Source organism: Macrotis lagotis, chromosome 2, assembly GCF_037893015.1.
Source record: "Macrotis lagotis isolate mMagLag1 chromosome 2, bilby.v1.9.chrom.fasta, whole genome shotgun sequence".
Lineage (NCBI taxonomy): Eukaryota > Metazoa > Chordata > Mammalia > Peramelemorphia > Peramelidae > Macrotis > Macrotis lagotis.
The window spans coordinates 223007515-223029105 of record NC_133659.1 but is presented as its reverse complement, the minus strand read 5'-3'; the positions used below and the strand labels follow the sequence as shown (position 1 = coordinate 223029105).

General features: G+C 39.9%; 1 protein-coding gene and 1 pseudogene across 1 annotated transcript; one reads left to right on the top strand and one right to left on the bottom strand.

The window, feature by feature from the left end:
* Positions 1–1043: 1043 nt before the first annotated feature.
* Positions 1044–14982, top strand: CHMP6 (charged multivesicular body protein 6). Its single transcript, XM_074224955.1, has 8 exons — positions 1044–1203; positions 3789–3898; positions 4209–4296; positions 5384–5470; positions 6413–6478; positions 6759–6839; positions 10765–10819; positions 11692–14982. Exons 1-8 carry the CDS (start codon positions 1141–1143, stop codon positions 11745–11747), a joined length of 606 nt encoding a protein of 201 aa, XP_074081056.1. The 5' UTR covers positions 1044–1140; the 3' UTR covers positions 11748–14982.
* A 4251-nt stretch (positions 14983–19233) lies between these two features.
* LOC141512097 (MYG1 exonuclease pseudogene) lies at positions 19234–20192 on the bottom strand (annotated as a pseudogene).
* Between the last annotated feature and the right edge of the window lie 1399 nt (positions 20193–21591).

Genomic DNA, 21591 nt, shown 5'->3' with positions numbered 1-21591 from the left:
TCATTTGAATCATTCTATAAGCAACTCGAAGGCAGGGATGGTGACATTTTTTTTCTCTTTGATTCTACAAGAGTCCCTAATAATACAGTGGGCGCCAAATGCTTGTTGCTTCATTGTTGAGGTAAACGCTTAGTATTTTGAGCTACTGGTTAGACTGAATTAAGCTCCTTCCATCTAAGTCAGCCAATATACATTTATTAAGCTATTTATTTATTATTGCTAGGCATTGTTGTAAGCGCTGGGCATAGAAATATGAAAAAAAAAGACAGTCCCTGTCCTCAAGGAGCTTATACAATGTAATGGGGAAGAGACCCCCAGGGTGTTGAGGGTCTCTGTGTGTGTGTGTATAAATGTGTGTGAACAGTTTTGAGTCCCCCCCCCCCCTTTTTTTAAGGTTTTTGCAAGGCAGTGGCTTGCCCAAGGCCACACAGCTAGGTAATTATTTAGTGTCTGCGGCCGCATTGGAACTCAGGTCCTCCTGACTCCAGGGCCACCTAGAAGGGTCTCTTCCCCATTAGACTGTAAGCTCCTTGCAGGCAAGTGCCCTTTGTCCATAGGTATATATACATATATGTGTCCATCTATGTGTGACACAGACATCTCTACCGTCCCCTCCCCCGCGGGCTCCCTTGGGTGTGTCCTTCCTCACGCTACATCCCTGTGCCTAAAGCACTCGCAAACCTTTGGGGCGCTGGGTGACACCTATCCTGGTCCTCGTCCTTATTTGAGGCGTAAGCTCCTTGAGGGCGGCCGCGGCTTCTGATCTTCGACAGCCCGCACGCTCCCGGCGCCCGGCGCCCGAGGCCTTTGCTGATTGGCTCCCGGCGCTCCCTCTCCAGGGGTCAAAGGGCGCGTCCGGACGCCCGGGAGAGGCCGCCCGATCGAGGCTCCCTTCCCAGAATGCCTCTGCACTCGCCTCGCGGCCCCAGGCCCGGCTCCAATCCCCGCCCCCCACGCCGCCAGCCCCTGCCTCCGGCCGCTGGCTGAGCCGGGCCACGTGGGGGCTTCGCCTTCCGCCGGCGCTGGGCTCCCTCGGCCACCGTAGGGCGGCGGGGCGGCCCCGGCCGCCGGGGCTCGGGCTGCGCCGAGGACTCGCGGAAGCGGCGCCGGGCCGGGCAGGGCCGGGGCTCCGCGGCCGCCATGGGCAACCTGTTCGGCCGCAAGAGGCAGAGCCGCGTCACGGAGCAAGACAAAGCCGTGCTGGTGAGCGCGCCCGGCGGGGCCCGGGGAGCGGGCACCCGAGCCGCCCCTCCGGGCCGGGGGGCCTCCGCGGCTCCGCCCCCGCCGCGGGCCTCGGCTTCTTTCCGGTGTTCCAAGGGGTCTCGTGGGGGGTCGCCCGCCCGGCTGAGGACAGCGCGGGTGCCCGGGCTCAGCTTTGCCCTTCCGCCCCACCCGGCCTCCCCCTGCCCTCCCTGCGGGCGTCTTCGGGGCAGTGAGAGGAGGAGGGTGGGGTCTGGGTGGGGGTCCCCGGGACGCGCCCCTTTCCTTCCCAGTTCTGTTTTGAAGGGGCCGGAGCATTAAGGTTTGCAAAACAAAACCTGTCCGCATTGTGTGGCCCCATGACAAGCCCCTGGAGGGGCTGCCGTCGCCCCTGGCTTACACAGAAGGAAAGTGGTTCCTGTCCTCAAGTCTTTTTTTTTAGGTTTTTGCAGGGCAGACGGGGTTAAGCGGCTTGGCCAAGGCCACACAGCTAGGTCATTACTAAGTGTCTGAGTCCGGATCTGAACCCAGGTCCTCCTGACTCCAGGGCCGGTGCTGTATCCGCTGCGCCACCTAGCCGCCCCTCCTGTCCTGAAGTCTTGAAAGACCTGCCCCTCAACCAACATCTTTAAAAAAATTTGTTTGGGGAGGGCGGCTGGGAGGCGCAGCGGATAAAGCACCGGCCCTGGAGTCAGGAGGACCTGGGTTCAAATTCCACCTCAGACACTTAATAATGACCTAGCTGTGTGGCCTTGGGCAAGCCACTTAACCCCATTGCCTTGCAAAAAAATCTAAAATGATGATAAAATAAGTAAACAAATAAATAAAGCATGTATTGAATTCACTGAACACATGTGGTATCTCAACAGAGTCAGTTGGGGACTTGGAATTGACTATTGAATGAATGGGTGTTAGTTATAACTCAAATACACTCAATTTTTCTTTTCCTCCTTTCTAAAATGCGAGTTCCCAAGTTTTTTAAATCTATTAGGGACTAGGTATTCTAAAAATAGAAAGGATTAATTAGGAGGCTGGGTTGATGGACTTTTCTACATCCTTCTGAATTTGGCCTCAGTCATTTTATGATGAATTTATGAGCTACTCCTAGGGCACTCAAAAATGTTTGATCATAATTTTGATTATAGATTAATATGCCTTTTAAAGGGAAACTGGATATAAAAGAGAATTTCTTCCAGAGGTTTTTAAGGCTTTTGTCCAAATCCAACCAAAGCTGATGATGGGGTAAACTGTAATTTAGCTTTTCGTTGCTTTCACCTTTGACTGTGGGAATTTTTTTTTTGAGAGGGTGGGGATTGGAAAGAGTTATTTCTCAAATGTTATCAGTTTGCCCCTAAGCTTTTATACTTTTGTCTTTGTGAAGACAATTTCTTTTGGTAATTGAGAAAAGCACCATCAAGAAGCTTGCTACTTGGGGCAGCTAGGTGGCATAGTGGATAATGCATCAGCCCTGGAGTCAGGAGTACCTGGGTTCAAATCTGGTCTCAGACACTTAATTGCCTAGCTGTGTGGCCTTGGACAAGCCACTTAACCCTGTTTGCCTTACAAAAACCTAAAAATAAATAAACAAAAAGAAGCTTGCTATTTCTGAAAGTTATTCTTTTTATTGCTTTCTTAATAATTTAGTGTGTTTTGTAGATCACAAACTTGCCGTTTTTCTTTAAAAAGGAAAGAAAGCAAGCATTTGTTTTTGTTGTGTCCAACTTCTTCCTTTTGAGGTTTTCTTGGCAAAGAGGCTGGGATGGTTGGCCTTTTCCTTCAGCTCATTTCATAGTTGAGGTACTGAGGCAAGCAGGGTTAAGTGATTTACCCAAAGTCACACAGCTAGTAAGTGTCTGAGTCCTGGCACTCTGTCCATTGTGCCACCTAGTTGCCCCTTTATTAAGCTCCTAATAAGTGTCAAGGCACAACACTAAGCAGTTTACAAATATTATCTCATTTGATCTTTAGTCTTCTCCCTCTCCCAGGAACCATGTATAATCACAGGCTAAAATAAAAAATTATCTAATATTTCTTTGAGATATGACCCAAGGAAACTGTATACCCCAATCTCCTACTATTTAAATCAGAAGTTAAACAAACCAAGAGTTAACAATCTTTCAGAAGTAGTGTTCCAAGCTGACAAACCCCTTCTAAAGATAGAGCAAAGAGATCATGACTTTTATCCACTCTTTTGAATATGTAGGTGAGACATATGCACATGTTACTTGGCAGGTGGGCAGTGTTCAGAGAAAGAGAGATGGTAGTAATGACTGTTCCATTTGGTGTCTGTATAGTTATCATTGCATGAGTATGTTGTCTCAGTGTATAGGGATCAAGATTGTTGTTATCTCTCCTGGAGCAAAGATTCCCTGAGGATAACACTCCCATCCATGTAATTTGGTGTGTATGTGTTTGTGTGTGTGTGTGTGTGTGTGTGTGTTGCATGCACACACACACACACCATGTTTCTTGATAAAAATGGAGATCGGTAATATTGTCAGAAGCATTTTGGCTTGATAATGAGAAGTAGAATTCCCTACATCAATCAAAAGTTTTAATGAATTGCCATTTTCTTTTGCTTCTAATAGCAATTGAAACAACAACGGGATAAGTTGAAGCAATACCAGAAGAGGATCACCCAGCAACTGGAAAGGGAAAAGGAAATTGCCAGAAAACTTCTTCGAGATGGAAAAAAAGAGTAAGTGAGAGGATAGTGAAAACCACTGGGGTGGAAGGACTGAATTATTTGTAACATAGAATTTTCTGGATAGCTCTTCTTTGCTTTTTTTGAACGTCAGCTCACTAATTCCACATATGTTCCCTCTACCATTCAAAGGCTATGTTTTGTTAATGATGCAGAGGTTGTCCCTTTTATCAGGTTTCTACTCAAGGGGGCCTATTTGCTTTAGTAATTAACAGGCACTGAGCTTCCAACCCAAAATGATGTTGTGATTCTTTTGTTGCTTCCATCTGTGTCACTATATCTGTTGTTGGGTTTCCTTCTGCAGAAGGGCAAAGTTACTGCTTAAGAAGAAACGTTACCAAGAACAACTCTTGGATAAGACAGAAAATCAAATCACAAATCTGGAAACTATGGTATGTATTTATAAGTCTCCATATCCCTGAGTGGTGGATATACCATAAAACCATAGACTGTTTTGATAAAAATTAAACAAAAGTGCTCTTGTAACAAATATAATCCTTTGCCAGGTCTATATTGGAACTTTGACTTCACTACAGATATAATTGTTCTGAGAAGAATTAAAATAGCTATTTTGAAAAGATTGGATTGGATCTTGAGCCAGTTTAGAATCTTGTTATAGAGAAAAGAGTCATGAAGTATGCAAGTGAGGGTTAGCATCCAATAGAGATATGGGTTATATGGAAAAACAGTTTTCCAGCTGAGTAAGAGTTTCATACCACTTTCCTATTATAGGGGGGGGAGGAATTTTGACTTTTACTTCCAGAATATTGCAGGAAGTTAGGAAACTGCCTTGGAAAGAGAAATTTTACCTAACTACTGAAGCATTTCTAAAAGGCAACAAAATTTTATTACTATAGGCAGCCATTCAACAGATAACCTATCTTGAAGCCTAGATGGATTTAGTAATCCTGCCTCTAATTCTGGCTGTGTGACTCTGAGTAAGTCACTTTACCTCTTCATGCACTAGACCAAGGATGTCAAATATGCATATGACCCACAGCACTTCTGAGGGCTGCCCAAACCAGATTAAAATGTGATTAGAACAAACAACAAAATGAATAAAAATACAATAAAACATAAATGACATCAAATTTTATGTAAGTCAATATGTAGCCCACAAGAATATTTATGTATTTTAGTGCCTTCTTTCCCTTGCCCCCCCCCCCAGTTTCTAGGCAAATCTATGTATAATCCTCTAAATTTTCACCAATACTTTCACAAAAAATAACAGACTACTTTGGGTTTTGTCCCTTCTCTTTTCCTCTATCCTAATGAGACTAGGGCTAAGTATATTGTTTAAAAGTCTTGTTTCTGAAGGCAGGAGGGGTCATACATACCATCATTATTAGTCCCTGAAATAGACATGAATGACTGATTATGTACAAATAATAAAATTAGTTCCCATTTAGAAAGTGAAGTTTGGCCTTAGAATGTCTCCTGAACAAGTTAGAATTTGGTTTGTCTTGTTTTTTTCTCCAGGTTCAGAACATTGAATTTACCCAGATTGAAATGAAAGTGATCGAAGGTCTGAAGTTTGGAAATGAGTGTCTGAATAAAATGCATCAGGTAGGTCAAGCTATGAATGTACTCCTGAGATGGAAGAAGAACTAAATGAAGCAACAAGGGATGGGGCAAATAGTGCAGTGACCCAGAGACCTGTGAAACAAAAGGGTAGTTTCGGAAAGTATTATTGAACATCTGCCAGGGATAGAACGTTGTCTTGGTTGCCATAGCAAAAATAAATAGAAGACATAATTTCTGCCTTTAAACTATGGTTTTTTTTTTAAGGAGAAAAAAAAACATACCACTGTAAAATGACTTAACAACAGTTACCTATCAAATGTAAAGCAATGCAAACTAAATCTCTAAGTGCCAAAGAGTTGCAGAATAAAATGTGACTAATTTAAAAATTAATTGAGGCAGACTTGATATAGAACATGGGTTTTAATCTAGGTCTTTAAAAAAAGGAATAGTAGAGTTGATTAAAAGAGGATTAGATGTGGGAGGGATTTGTAATCCCACTGCTCCTCTTTTGAGTATCTAAAAAGAATGTCCCCTTGTGGCATAGGGATTTGGAGTTTGGAGAAGAGAGATAGTTACCCTAAGATATTTTATTTTTAATGGAGATGCAAGACTTCTATAAGATTTATATACATTGTTTTACTCTTCTTCTGATAAAATCTTTTAGAGGAGTCACTAACATTTTTTGGCTTGTTCAAAATCAATGAAAGCAGTAATCCTGGGAGATCAAGGGTAATCTCTTTACCTGACCTAATCTGCATTTCTTATCTGGCCAATAGAATTCATAGTTGATTTTAACTAGGGACCAAAGTAGTAGCAGCTTGGTATGTAGTGGCACAAACACTGGGTTACCCATTTTCTAGTCCTGGTTGTGCCACAACTGACACTTGTTCTTTTTTTTGGCTTCAGTTTCATCGTTATAATGAATTAGATTAGATGAGTACTGAGGTTCCTTCAAGGTGTAAACATTTTTTGTTATACTATTAGGTCATGTCTATAGAAGAAGTAGAAAGGATAATGGATGAAACCCGGGATGCTGTGGAGTACCAGAAGGTATGGATTTTGTATGTGATGGTATCTTGATCTCTTCTAAATAATAATAATAATAATTGTCACTTATCCACTTACTCTGTGATGTAAATTTGCAATCTTCAAGGTTATTTAGCATTTACTGATTTCTTTGATGTATTCCCTTGATTAGTGAAGTCTTGTGGCAAGAGACAATTTTATACCTGACCTTTCCCATCCTTTTACCTTGCTCCAGGCTTCAACTGTAAGGAGCAAGGACAGAATGACAAAAAGTGTGTAGTCATTGTGATCTTTCTCTTTGTAGCAAATTGATGATCTCTTGGCTGGCAGTTTTACTCAAGAAGATGAAGATGCTATCTTAGAGGAACTGGAAGCTATCACTCAGGTAACAGTTGAGTTGATTGTGAAAATCCCAAACTTCTGTTAATTCACATATTTGGATTATGAGTTAAGAACTTTTTCCCCAATTAATTTTCCTTATTATTCAAATCAGTGTAAATATTTACATCTCCTGAACATAACATTTAGCTGATGAAGTAGAGTCCTGGGAATATCCTGAAAAGTAGGCTGGTTAGAATTATCTTTTTACTAATGATCCACATGAATATTGAGAATTTGAACATAGTTTTCCTTGGAAATAGAGAATCAGTTTCCTTGTTCTTCTTTACCCTCCACTAACAGTGTTGTGAGCTTTTTTGACTTTTTCTATTCTGTGGTTCTGGTCAATGGTCATTGAATGGATGAATGAGGGCATGCATACATGAACAACCATCTCCATCCAAAAGAGACCTTTATAAGGAATTAGCCCAGGCCTTTCCTTTTCGTTCTCACTTCCTGAGCACTATTTATTCTTCAGGGTCTGTATCAAGTCCCCTCAGTCAAGGATTCCTAATCTTTCTGGGCAGCTCTCTCAGTTTGCCAGACTGTAGCTTAACTGTGTGAACTCATGTCTGCTGCCTCCCATTTACAGGCCCATCACAGAGCCTGAGTTATAAGGCTGGTTTAATAAAGCCCACCCACCTGTTATACTAGTGAAAAGCCCCAGGGTTATGGGGGCTTATCCTCAAAGCTTATTGAGATAGTGAAAGGGAAAAGAATTGGGTGTGAACTGTGATAAGAAGGAAGATAGACATCTACTAAGTGCCTGCTATGCTTTAGTTAAGTCCTGGAAGCTCCAGAGATAAAAGCAAAATAATTTTTACCCTCAAGGATGGGAGAAGGGAGTGGGAGAAGAAGAATAACATGCAAGACACACATAAGCCAAACACTTGGTAATCATGAAGTCTGCACTGGCAGTTAAGGGAATCAGGAAAAACCTCCCAGATGAAGTGGTGCAAAATTGAATTTTGAAGAAAATCAGAGATTCCAGGAGACAAAATGAACAGCATTAGAGATATGACATCAACCAGTGCAGAGTCAAGAGATTAGAGTGAAATAGGAAGTTGGGCTAGTTTGAGGAACCCAACTATGTGTAAAATACCAGGCTGTGAAAAGATTTGATTCTCCATTAAATAGAGCAGAGTTTGAGGAGAGGGATGACCTATACTTAAGGCAGCATGGAGGTGGATTGGAGTAAGGAGAGACCTAAACTAGGAAGACAATTTAGAAACTAGTTCAGTCATTTAATGGAGAGGTAACGAGAGCCTGAACTAGAGCAGTGGCTATGGGAGAGGAGAGAGAAAAATTGAAGATCAATGACAAGATTTGGCAGTTAATATACCTTATATCAGATTAGGGACATTGAAAAGTTGTGAACCTGTGGGACAGACGGGAAGGATTATTGGAGGAAGTGTAATTGTAATTGGGAATAGTAGGATTGTTACAGAAGATGGGAGTTCTGTTTTAAACATGTTGAATTTGAAATATCCTGTAGGACCAATTTTGACTCCAAAAGTATTTTTTCTACAACTTGGTAGAGATATGATATGCTTTGGGTACAGAATGAGTAAAATGTGTTTTCAGACACAACCAATAAAATGTAAGTAATTTGATTGACTTCTATCTTATAAAGGATTTTTGATGGACCAGGAGTTGGGTGATAATGGTACAAAAAAATCAACAGAACACATAAAATATACAGTAAAAAGCAAAAGGAAAGTCAAAAAAGGATGATTTTAAGGTTGATGTATGCTTTAGAACAAGGCTTTTATAGTTTCATTTGTACATGGAAATGTTCCTATTCATTGACAAGTATTAATAAAAAATATTAATTTTTTTAAAATGTCTGTTAGGTAATTGGTGTTCAGGAGAGGAAATAGGGATTGGATATAAAGGTTTGAGAATCATCTGCATAGAGATGAGCATTCACAGGAACTGGAGGATGCTAGAGCTCAATGAAATTGACTCATGAAAACCAGTTGTTAAATTTTCATTGTGAGCTTTCATCCCTCAAATCACAAGTTCCATAGATCAGGGCTTAATTTATTGTTTCGTTGATTATCTAGACTTTTAAAAAGTAGAAAAAAATAATATCAGATTAAACTTAAAATTGTATCCTGAATTTTTGGAGGACAGGTTTTTAGACATTTCTCACCTAAAGCAAAAGATTGACAGTTTGAAAGGGAAAGAAGGGAGATGGAACTGGGAGTAGCTTGCTGGAGAAGACAGGAGAGAATGAGATCAAGAGTGCCTAGAGGAACTGGCCTGGGTGAGGAGAAAGGGCCACCTCTTTATTAGAGCTTGGAGTAAAGTGAAATATTAAAAGATTTAATTAAGAGTTTTGAAATGCAGAAGAAGAGAAAAAACTTGATAAATGACTTGTGGGGGTGGCTAGGTGGCGTAGTGGATAAAGCACCAGCCTTGGAGTCAGGAGTACCTGGGTTCAAATCTGGTCTCAGACACTTAATAATTACCTAGCTGTGTGGCCTTGGGCAAACCACTTAACCCCATTTGCCTTGCAAAAACCTAAATAAAAAAATGACTTCTGTATAGCTGCTAAAAGGTACCATAGGATAGAACCAAAATGTTTAGAATTAGAAGGGAACTTAGGATAATAGTTCACATTAATAAAATTTAACATTTTTCTGTAAAATGCACCATGCAAGCATTATCCTCTTTTACAGATGAAGAAACTGAGACACACACACCCCTCCCCAAAAAAGACTTATTAACCTGTTCTTAATAATATGAGTGATATCTGTCAAAGTCCAAGTTTTGACCCCAGAGCTTCTGATCTCCAAATCGGATGTTCTTTCCACAGTGCTATGACTAGGTCAAATCTCATTTAACAAAAGAGAATTCAGGTTTAAATGAATTCTCCCAGGTCATAGCTAATTACTAGTCAAGTCAAGTTTAAGAAACTCCTGACTTTGCTGCCTTTCTAGTATTATTTTAATGACATTTCCATGCACTGCTTCTCCTTCTTTCTTTAGCACCTAGGTGCTCACAAATAGGGCTTTTGACTTGACCTGACTTGATAATGACATAAGGAATGGGGCCCAAAACCACAGCAGACCCTCCTGAGAGTCAGAAGCTATTGAAATTGGTCATTCTGAATCTAACTCTATATTGCAAGGACTTTTGATGTGGGGTACTTAGAAACTTATTTTTAAAAATACATCAATGCAGGTTGGCTAGGTGGTGCAGTAGATAAAGTACTGGCCCTGGAGTCAGGAGTACCTGGGTTCAAATCCGGTCTCAGACATTTGATGATTACCTAGCCGTGTGGCCTTGGGCAAGCCACTTGACCCCATTTGCCTTGCAAAAGAAAAAAATAAATTGATGACTGTACTTCATTATTGATGTCCTTAGTTATTTTATATATTTTATTTTATACATTTAGTACCATTATTCTAGAAGAGATCTATAGGCTTCACTATATTCTGTCAAATAACAGTAATAACAACAGCTGACATTTACCTCAACTTGTTGGGTGCCAGGTTTTAAAGTGCCAAGTGCTCTACTGTAATCATCAACTCACAACAATTTTTCAAGGGAGTGCTGTTATCCCTATTTTACAGATGAGGAAACTGAGGCAGACAGCAGTTCAGTGACTTGCCCAAGGTTGAACAGCCAGTAAGCATCAAGGCTACATTTGAATCAGGTTTTCCTGACTTCAGGCCTAGCTCTCCATCCACTGTGGCACATGGTGTCCTAGTTGATGTGTTTCGAAGACCACAAGGACATAGAAGTTCATGATTAGGAGTTTTAGTGTCATATAAAGCTGATAATTAAATAAAACCCTTTCTATTAAAGGAACTTGTTTAAGTAGAAGGTGAAAAGACAAAGTTAAGCTAGATTAGGGAAAGCTACCAAACCCTAAACGTTTCCAGAATTTTATTTCACGACATTTTTCTCTTTTGTCTTTGTAGGAACAAATAGAGCTTCCAGAAGTTCCTTCAGAACCCCTGTCAGAGAAGATTCCAGGTTTGTCTTTTTTTCCTTTTTAATTAATATTTTAGCATCTTTAAGGTTATCAAGAGAGCTGAGAATTTTTGTTGAATTTAAGGCATAACCAAACTGTAAAACCAAACATCAGCCTAGGCTTTCCTCATTCAGTTCTGACTGGGAGTGAGGAAGCCAATTTCAACCTAGGGAATGAGAATGATGAACTTGGTAATAACTCCTAACCCTCTTGCCTGGGAATTCCAAGAGGGAAAATATTTGCCAGTGAAGTCATTCTTCTGAAAAAATTGCATGGGATTTCAGAAGCATTGAGTTAATATATTTTTTCCTCTTGGCAGTGACATTATTTTCAAAAGAAAGTATGTCCTACAAATGGAGAATACTGTAAAAATAAGATACAAAAAATATTTGACACCCCCCCCCAGGAACCAACATAATATTTCATATATTCTCAGTAGAGTAGGGTTGTGCTCATTACTTTCTGTTTTAGTAGTGCTCTTCCCTGGGGAAGAGTGACTGCTTCTTCCCATAAGTTGGACTTAACTGACAAAAAATATCCATTGACCATCTGCCCTTGCTTTGCTTTCATAATTTTTCCATTTTTGCTATTTTTTCTTGCTATCATCTAAGTAGTTCTTGTCCTCTACTAGAGTTTCTTTTAGTACATCTGTGGCCAACTTTGTTCTTACCAAAATCAGTTTTCTTAGATTTTTTTCCTTTTATATTACCATTCCATCTTGTTAGCAAGTTTTTCATATTCAAGATGTGGAAACAGGCAAGATCTCTCAGAATGGAATGTTTTGCCTTCCCTATCAAACCTTGTTTTTCCATTAGGGTGGCTCTGTTTCTGGGTGTCTTGTATAAAAGTAACAAGTATTTTTTTTCCTCCACAGAGAAAGAACCCATCAAGATGAGGCCAAAACAACCAGAACGGGTGGCAGCATCTTAACCTTTTTTCCTCCCCCACTGGGGCCTTGAAGGCACTTCTTAAGGAACTATGACCCCTGGAGGGTTTGGGTTCTCAGTCCCAGGAATAGACATGCTCTGGAACTGTCCTGGACTGGACAGGGCAAAGCAAAGTGGACAGGGGAATGCTGACTGATGAGCAGCACATTTATTGCTCTTGTATCAAGATTTTCTTTTCTATAGCATTTTTTTTCCTGATGTTTTAAAGTCTGAATGCACTTTAGTAGTGCTGTCTTTCTCTCATCTCTGGATTAAATGGTGACTTGCAAACTTTTCAAGCCAAAAGCCGTTGCTAAAGGTTGTGATTTCCATGACAGTCAAGCCCCAGTCACAACACTCTTGGTGCTGTATTTACATTCCCCACCCCAGACCCTATGATGTGCTTGAAGGACTGCCTTTTCCATAGATCTTTTCTAAGCGTTTGGCTTCAATGGGAAAGAGCAGAGGATACTTCTTGAATTCTCCTGCCACTGAGAGAAGAGGCCATTTGATTTGTGTTCCTGTTGAATTCTGGGTGTGACCAGAGGAAGGAAGGGCAAAGGAAATCCTTCTAAACAGCATCTTTCTGTGCTGCTCTTGTTCGGCACTCCATCCTCTCCCTACCTGTTGGGATAGGACAATGGCATGTTCAAATCTGGATCAGTTTATCCACACTGAACCAAAAGCTTTAGGAGAGAGAACATTGGTGTTAGCTTCATTCTCATTATTTTCATTGTGGCATTAAAACTGGGATGGCCTTGGGAAAATTAGCACTGGACTTTATAGGATTTCCAATAATGTTCCTGAAAGGTTCCAATGTGTATTAGGAAAACTGTGATTCTAGCAGGGAAGTTCTTAACCTGTGAAAACCCAGAATGTTGGGTCTGTTTTAACCATTTTTCAAACCCTAAAATTCATTGAATTTGGCTGCTATATTCTCCCTGCCATAACACTAATCAGCTTAAGAAGTGTGGGATGAGAATTGCTTCAGTTCATTTGCATAGTTCCTGTTTTTAAATTAGGCAATAGAACTGACATTTGACTTTGTTCTCCATTTGAAACAAGCAGGAGCAGGATTCTAGCAGAGGAGCCTTCTAACAATGATTCTCATTAGATTTCCCTTGTAATCTCCTCTGTCCAAAAAATAGAGAAAAAAGTGTAGCATTGTTTTAATCTGGTCTCCACAGTCAGTTCTGATAAAGGTAGAATGAGGCTGGACTTTTGCCTCTGTAGAACTTGTAGTGGAATGTACCTTGAGGCCTGAAGTTACCTTTTTGGCAACCATGTGAATAAGTTAACTGGGGCCTGGCAGCAGAGATTTGGAGGTGGATTCTAATAATAATGTTATCCATATTTGACTAATCACCTTGGTACTGTCATAAATTTGAGTGTATTTCCTCATAAGTACATTGTTCTGTGATTCGGAAAACTAATGATCCTTGAGGCACCAGCTTATCTATCTCTTGTTGAAATAAGGGAGATAATTCATATCATCCCCTGGATGTTTAAACTAAGGATGTCTTATGTATATAAATTAGCCAGCAGGGGGAGGCTCGTCCTCTCATCTACAAAGTTAATCTTTGTAAGAAGAATCAGGCCTTGTCTGACTGATTTGAAACTGACTACCCTCTCCCCATTGCCTGCTCAGTAACAAAACCATAAATCTAGAACCAGAAGGGACCTCAGAGACTATTTTTACAGGTGAGGAAACTGAGGCTTAAGGGTATTAAGGGATGTGTTTAAGGTAATGGAGCTTACTATCAGACAAGATTTGAACTTAGCATTTCTGATTACAGAAAGCTGTGCAGAATTGTAATAAAGTAGTTAAGAAAGTGATAGTTTTCTTTGAAGGGAGGATCAGACAGTTGGGTTTTGTAGAACAAAGACATAGAATCATAGAATTTTAGTGTTGTAAGGGACCTTCAGTAATTATCTAGTTCATCTTTTATCTGAAAAAGAATCCCTATTTCAAAAGACTCAGTTAAGTTGCCATCTAGCCTCTGCTTGGAGAACTTCAATGCTGGTTAACCGGTTTTTCTTGACATGAAGCCTAAATTCGTCTCCTTGTAACCATTTGCTCCTGGTTCTACCCTTTGGAGCCGATAATAGTGTTCCACATGATAGACTTCAAGTCTACTCCGAAACCCTAAGGCTTTTCCTCTTCAGGCCAAATATGCCAGGCTGCTTTAACTAATCCATATATGTCATGGATTAAAACCCTTCATCAACCTGGTTGTCCTCTGGAGTCTCTCCATATTCTCTGTGTCCTTAATTTGTTTTTTCCTATAGCAGATATACCTAGTAGTGATGGAATTGACTGTTTGATCTTTTTGTTCAGGAAAAATGAACCCTTGGAAATTATCACCTCACTTCTTGAGGCCCCAGTTTCCTCACTTAGAAATGACCTTTGATGTCTCTTCCAGCTCTTTGACTGAATTGATCCTTGACTCATTTATTCATAGTTAGCCATATTCTTGGAGAAAATAGCCTTGGATCTTGAGATCCATATATTCCATAAGCCCTCCTTTTAGGTAAGTTTTAGTCTTCCCCACCAGACTATTAACAGAACTTCTAGTGGGTGCAAAAAAGAATGGAACAGGACAGCTAGGAGATTCTCTTTTTTTCTCTCTGCCCTATTATCTGAGCAAACTAGATTTGGAGGAATCCTAAACTTCATCTCATCCAACTTCCTTGTTTCACAAGTGGAAAATGAATTCCAGAGAGGTTTAAATGAGTCACCTATGATTCACAACTAGTAAGTGATAGGTCCTGCACTCTTTCTTTCCACTGCACAATATTACTTCAGGGGAAATCAAGGAAATGGGGAAGAGAATTAAAAGGTTACAAGAAAAGTCAGAGTATGAAAAATCTATATACTAGCTAATTTCACTGTTGAAAACTACTTACATTTCTGTAGTAGAGAGAATAGATTGTTTTGACTTAAGCTTGGAGATTAGGTCTTTAGGGATCATCTACTCACAATTTGAGAGGGGAATGGTGTAAGGAAGTGGTTAATGGAGCCATCTATCACATGCTACTGCTGTCACTGAAACACTAACAAATCCCATTTGCCTGAGATATACAGCAGCCAGTTTTCAAGGGCTTGCCTAGAACAGTTTCCTGTTCTAACCTCTGTACCAAACAGATTGTACTGTGTATATCCTTGAGAGAAAAAGCCGAATGTGTTGTGATCTTCATATGTTGTAACAATAAAGTATTTTTAATGGTTTCATCACCAAGTTCTTGCTATTCAGATTGTCATAAAAGAATCTATTTGATGGAGAAGCACATCATCTTCTCAGTGGCATTTGGGGTGAAGCATGTTTTAAAAGCTGCAGGTTTTTGGAGAATAGTAAGCCTGCCTTGTGATTAAAATTGCCAGTAACCTTAATTATAAGTTGCATTGTACAACTTGTACAAAGCATTGCAGAAGTCAATCCAAAGTGACAAAGACTAACCTGACAATAGAAAACTGATATATGGTGGGTGGCCATATACATATACACATGAGCATCATCTCAACCTTTTGGTTTGGTGATTCAAACCTTTTATTTTGTGTATGGGTAGTATATGTGGAGTACTTACTAGTAAAGCAGACAACTTTATGTACCACTATCCCTGAAGTTATTGTTTCTAATGTGGACAGTGAGTCAGAGCAAGAACCCTGAACCTATTGGAAGAGGAGCCTGTTTAGGTTCTCTATTGATGCTCCTAGTGCTGGCTTTCTGGCAGTAGGAATAAGAAGCAAAAATGATAGAAGCTTCCTCCTATATTTTTCCACTGCTAGTCAAGGTAAGATACTCAAGAATCAGTACTCCTAGGCTGTTTTTTGGTGTAACAAATTAAATTTTCTGAGTCTCATTACTTCACCTGAAAAGACAATCTGTAAATTTATAGAGGCATTTCACTTACAATATGCCTGAGAAAAGAAGCACAATATGTGAAAATCACAAAGAATTGGGGCTTGATGTAAGGAAAAAAGTTTCCTAACAACTAGAATTATCCAAAACTGGAAATGGGCATCCTTGAGAAGCAATGATTTCTCCTTTACTGGGTCTTCAAGCAAAAAAAAATGGATGACTTCTTGACAGGTATATTATTGAGGGATCCTTTTCCTCTGGTGTCCCATCCTTTGCTGAGATTTTGGGATATCCATTTCACAGGTTTCTCATGGAGGATGCATCTTGTAAAAGGGCATCAGAGGCAAAGTTTTAAGTACCTTCTATCTGCAAAACAATACTCTGTGGTACACTGGTTAGGTACTGTGCAGAATTCATTTTTTTTTCAAATTTTAAAAACAACTGGAGAAAGATACAAGGCAATCTTACATACTAAATTGTGTGGTGGAAATTCTAAGTAACAAAGGTCAAGATACTTCTGCCTTGCTCAGACTCAATCTGGGGTTATGTACAGTTCCAGAAACCACAATTTAGGAAGTACATTGTTGATATTTCTAGAGAAGAATAACCAGAGTGTGAAAACCATGCCATATAAAGCCTAGTTGAAGAAACTGGGGATGCTTAGTCTAGTAAAGAACAGAATTAGGGGCAAGATATTTACTATCTTCAAATATTTGCATTGGTGGGTTTTGTTTGTTTTTACCTGTAGAGCCATTTTGGAAATAAGAGGTGAAACTAAAAACTAATCATATTATCCTTCTCTGTTGGTAGTAAAATATTGTGTAGTCAGTATTTTGGAGATACTTGTGGGTCAGAGTCTCCAGCCCACTGGAAGAATTGAGCCCTCTTGGTCAGTCACTCTACTACTAGGATAAGAGCAGGCCACTCAAGGATAGAAGGGAATTGGCAGAGGTTACCAAAAGTCAATCTCTTTGATTTCTCTGCAGAAACCAGGTCCAGGTCTTTCAGAATCAGCCATAGATTGTGCAGCAAAGAATCTCAGAATTTCAGAATTATAAGGTACCTTCAAAGCTAATTCAAACATGAATAAGAAAAACCTAGTAAAGAGGGCATCTCCAATCCTCCCAAGGCAAACCATTCAAGAGTTATAGTTATTAGGAATTTTTCCCCATCATCAAGATTAAATTTTAACTCTTTGGGACTTCAACAAATGTTCATTCTTCACCTACAATGTGTAAGATTCTTTCCTTCCTCCTTTCTCTTGAAGACCCTATCCCCATTTAAGATTTATCTTAAATTCTGTTCCTTACATAATACCCTTCCTGAGCCCTCTTAATATTAGTACTGCTTACTACTCCCCTGCCACCAATTTTACTTTGTGTTTATTTCTCCTCTGTAGGATATAAATTCCTCAAGTGTGGCAACTGACTTGGTTATGATTCTTAGTGACCCCATTTGAGATTTTCTTGGTAAAGATACTGGAGTGGTTTGCCTTTTCCATTTCCATCTCATTTTGTAGATGAGGGAACTGAAGCAAACAGGTTTTAATGACTTGCCTAAGGTCACAAGGCTATGATTTTAACTTCCTGACTCCAGGCCTGGCTCTTTATCCACTGTGTCATCTAAATTCCTCTGTGCCTGCTACAGGTCAATCAGATGTGACTTCTATAAGACTGGGCAATTTTTGGATTATAGGAGACAGCTAACTTACCAGGGGTTCAAATTTCTGTTTCTGCAACAGCACATCTGCCTGCTGTTCATCAGAGATGATGATAAATTTAAACCTGCTAAAAACAGCACCCAGTTGGATCTGACAGCACTTGAGCTCACAGGCTGCCTGAAGGTGCCCTGTGTTCTCATAGACTCTATGGATGATTATGGGGGAGTCAGACTACCTCCAAATGCTAATGTTGGCACTTTAGATGTGGCCTTTACTACAAGTAGATATTTCTACCACATAACACCAAATTCAGCAGCTTATTAATCTAAAAATATCTCAAAGGATATTCCTTGTACCAACCTACCTTTTTGTGGTAGTATATATAACTCCATCACACTCTCTATCTCCAACCAAATTGATCTCAGGTAGATCAATCAAGCAAACATTGCTTGCTTTACTTTTTAAAAATATACATATGTGAATGTTTTTAAAAGTATATACAAATATATATATATATGTTGATAAATATTTGTATATATAGTAATATTGTACTTGACAAACACTAGCTAACATACATATTCCTGTATATAAAGGACAAAGAGTTTGCTTATGGGATACCAAAATGGAAATATTCAATGGGCAATTGATTACATAGAACTTCAATTTAGGAAAGAGACTAAGATTGTGAGCCAAAGCTGACTCAGTCCAGTCTGATGGTTCAGTATCAAGAACGCAACAAAATGAGATACTCATAGACAATCAAATAGCCAACAAAGAACTTTTCTTTAAAAGAGCATCGTAAGGGGTGGGTAGGTGGCGCAGTGGATAGAGCACCAGCCTTGGAGTCAGGAGTACCTGAGTTCATATCTGGCCTCAGACACTTAATAATTACCTAGCTGTGTGGCCTTGGGCAAGCCACTTAACCCCATTGCCTTGCAAAAACTATAAAAGCATTGTAAGAATATTTAACCTGTGTATTTGCCATGGTGGTAATGTCCAATTAGCAATATGTATAAAGCTGGAAGAGCCTTAGTCTTTTGAACCAGTTATGTCTTTAGGACAGTACAATTGCTTTTTATAGCAAAAGCAAACATAGACTGCATGGGGATAGACATTTCTCCAGCTACTGGGAGTGAACTACATGTGCTTGATAAATAATCCTAGAAGAGCTAATGAGATCATTGAGAGAGAAAGAATATTGGGAAAGAGAAGAAATCCCAGAGGAGAGTCTTGAGTTATGTTCATTGTATACAGGTGATGGCTCAGCAAAGTAATGTGAGAAAGAGCAACAAGATATATAGAGAATTTCAATATAACAAAATTATTTGGAAAAACAAAGGAAAGAAGGGATCTTAGAAAACTTCAGTGACCTATATGATCCTGATTCTTAAATCAGAGATAAAGGAGAAAATGAAACTAGAGACTAATATTTCTAATGAAGATTGTTGTAAAAAATTAATAAAATATTAGCAAACAGGCAACAACATATTTAAAAGAGTATTATAGTGTGATAGTGTTAGATTTCTATTATGAATTCAGGGTTTTTTCAATATTGCCCTTTTTATTTATTTCATCTCCTTCTTTGAAATGGTAAGCAATTTGATATATTTTATATGCAATCATGTAAAACATATTTCCATATAAGTCATGTTATGAAGAAAGAAAAAACATGAAAAAATAAAGTGAAAAATAGTATGCTTAGACCTACATTCAGGCTTTATTAGTTTTTTCTTCGGATGTGAATAGCATTTTTCATCATGAGTCCTTTGAGGATTTACTTGGACCATTAGATTGCTGAGAATAGCTTTTTTTTGTGCTGAAAACTATTGAAATTGATCAGAAGAGGGGCGGCTAGGTGGCATAGTGGATAAAGCACTACCTGGGTTCAAATCCAGTCTCAGACACTTAATAATTACCTAGCTGTGTGGCCTTGGGCAAGCCACTTAACTCCCATTTGCCTTGCAAAAAACCTAAAAAAAAAAAAAAGAAAGAAATTGATCAGAAGGCAGAGCTGTTGGGCGCTGGGCCAGAATGGCACAGGCCATGGTCAGGGCACCTTCTCTGGTGTGGTGCCCACCAATGAAGCTGTTGGCATGAACAAAAATGCAGCCAGGGATCCCAGTAATCTGGTCCAGGGCCTCATCCCGAAGACCTTGCCAATGCTCAGGCAAGGGCAGCCCACTCTCAAAGAAGTGAAGCTCTTTTGGTGTATACCCACCATTGTCCATTCTGGTCAGGAAAGAGTACAAATGCAATGGGCACTAAGGGGGTCAACCCAGATTCAAGATCAAACAAATGGTCTTTCCAAGGGACAACCACCTTGAGATAGCTCTATAATTTCTCCACTTGGGTCTACCTGAAATCGATTTGCCAGGGCTTCTTCCACCAGGGCCTGGGCAGGTAGCCAGCTGCGCTTATAGAAATCTAGTCTATAGAAACTCCTCATGTACTAGCTCTATGGCACGATGAAAGCCAGCCTCTGTGTCCTGATTTGGCTGGTTCCAGGTGGGGTTAAGCTGGGCAACCTGAGCGCTGAAGGTGCATATCGAGGCTTTCTTCCCTCCCACTGGGAAATTCCATCGTCCACTGCATCTACTTCCTCCACAAAATATTCATACATCTTATCATAGAGAGTGTCTACAATGTGGTCATCCATGCTGGTGATCAGCAGCTGGGCCAGAAGCCTCTGGCCAAAGTGCAGATAGACCAATGTGCTGCTCAGCTTCATCTGCCAGGGCTTCCTGGGCCACAGGTAGCTCAATGACTCGGTGAAAGATCTCTGGTGGTGATCATAGCGGTGTCTCTGCGGGTCATACTTGCCACCCACCACGTCACAGATGGCCAGCAGAGTCAGGTCTCAAGTGCACAGGATCTCGGCCTCCTGAGGGGACAGGGAGAGGGAGCTTTTTTCATTGGATGTGAATAGCATTTTTCATCATGAGTCCTTTGAGGATTGGCTTGGACCATTAGAATGCTGAGAATAGCTAAGTTATTCACTGTTGAGTTCCTTTTCCAGACTCCCTTAATGTTCCCCAGGCGAATGTTGGAAGGGCAGGAGACAAGGAAGACAAGGATGACAAGTTCTCCCTTTGTACACCAAGATCTCCAAGGTCTCTGTTTATTGAACCAAATAGCAGTGATCGAGGACACCAGGTGATGAAGGTTCACAGCACTCCCACACACAGCAGTCCCTAGCAATTTACTTATATCATCAATGTTGTTATTAAGGTGTACAATGTTTTCCTGATTCTTCTTGCTTTACTTTGTATCACTTCATATGTCTTTCCAGGTTTTTCTTATATAATACAAAAGTATTCAACAACTTGTTTAAGGAACATCCTTTCAATTTGGCTCTGGATATTTTCAGACTGCCCCCCCCCATACACACTCTCCTTATCCTCACCTTCTGGATTCCTCAAGTTCCACCTAAAAGTTCACCTTCTACAGAAAGCCTTTCCTGCCCCTCCCCCACCTATACTAGTGCCTTCTTACTGAAATGATCCTAAATTTATCGTGTTTATAGTTTGCTTGGGGCAGTTAGGTGGCACAGTAAATAGAGTGCCAGGCCTGGAGAAATACTCAAATTCCAGAGTTCAAAATCAGACACTTATTAGCTAAATCTCTTAAATTTGTTTGCCTCAGTTCGTCATCTATGAAATGAGCTGGGGAAAGAAATTGTCAACTGCTCCAGCATCTCTGTCAGGGAAAATTCCAAACAGGGGTCATAAAGAATCAGACACAACTGAAAAACAACTGAACGGCAACAACTGAAGCTTATTTACACATAGTTATTTTCATGGTGTCTTTTTTCTCTTTGATTGTGAACTCCTTGAGAGCAGAGACTAACTTTTATTTATATCTGGAACACAGTAGGTGCTCAATAAATGCATTGCCTGACTGACTCTATGGTAGCCTTGGAAAAGAACTCTGAGATGGCACCAACTTTAAAAGTAGGCAGGACAAAATAAGAATACTCACAAATGAGAAGCTCACTGAGTGTCAACGAACAGCAGGGCTTCTAAATACTTAAAGGAACAGGTAAGTGAATTAGAAGAAGCAATTGACAACAATACTATAATAATTGAGATAAAGTTTTTTTTACTCTAGATAAATCTAGCAAAAAGAGATATGCAAGATATATAGAGATAAGCAAGTTAAGATCAGAATAAAATTTTAGGAAAAAATATAATGGATCTCTGAAGATTACAGAATGTGATAGAAAGGAAAATATATGTGTGTGTGTATATATATATATATATATATATATATCAGTCATACATGGCACTTTTACAAAAATTGATCATGATCATAAAAATTTTATTTACAAA

What these genes read in the sequence shown, in the direction of transcription:
- CHMP6 (XM_074224955.1), top strand. Translation starts at nt 1,141, where the DNA reads ATGGGCAACCTGTTCGGCCGCAAGAGGCAGAGCCGCGTCACGGAGCAA. An exon ending in AGCAAGACAAAGCCGTGCTG is followed by an intron (nt 1,204 to 3,788) that starts GTGAGCGCGCCC and finishes TGCTTCTAATAG; the next exon opens with CAATTGAAACAACAACGGGA. An exon ending in TCACAAATCTGGAAACTATG is followed by an intron (nt 4,297 to 5,383) that starts GTATGTATTTAT and finishes TTTTTTCTCCAG; the next exon opens with GTTCAGAACATTGAATTTAC.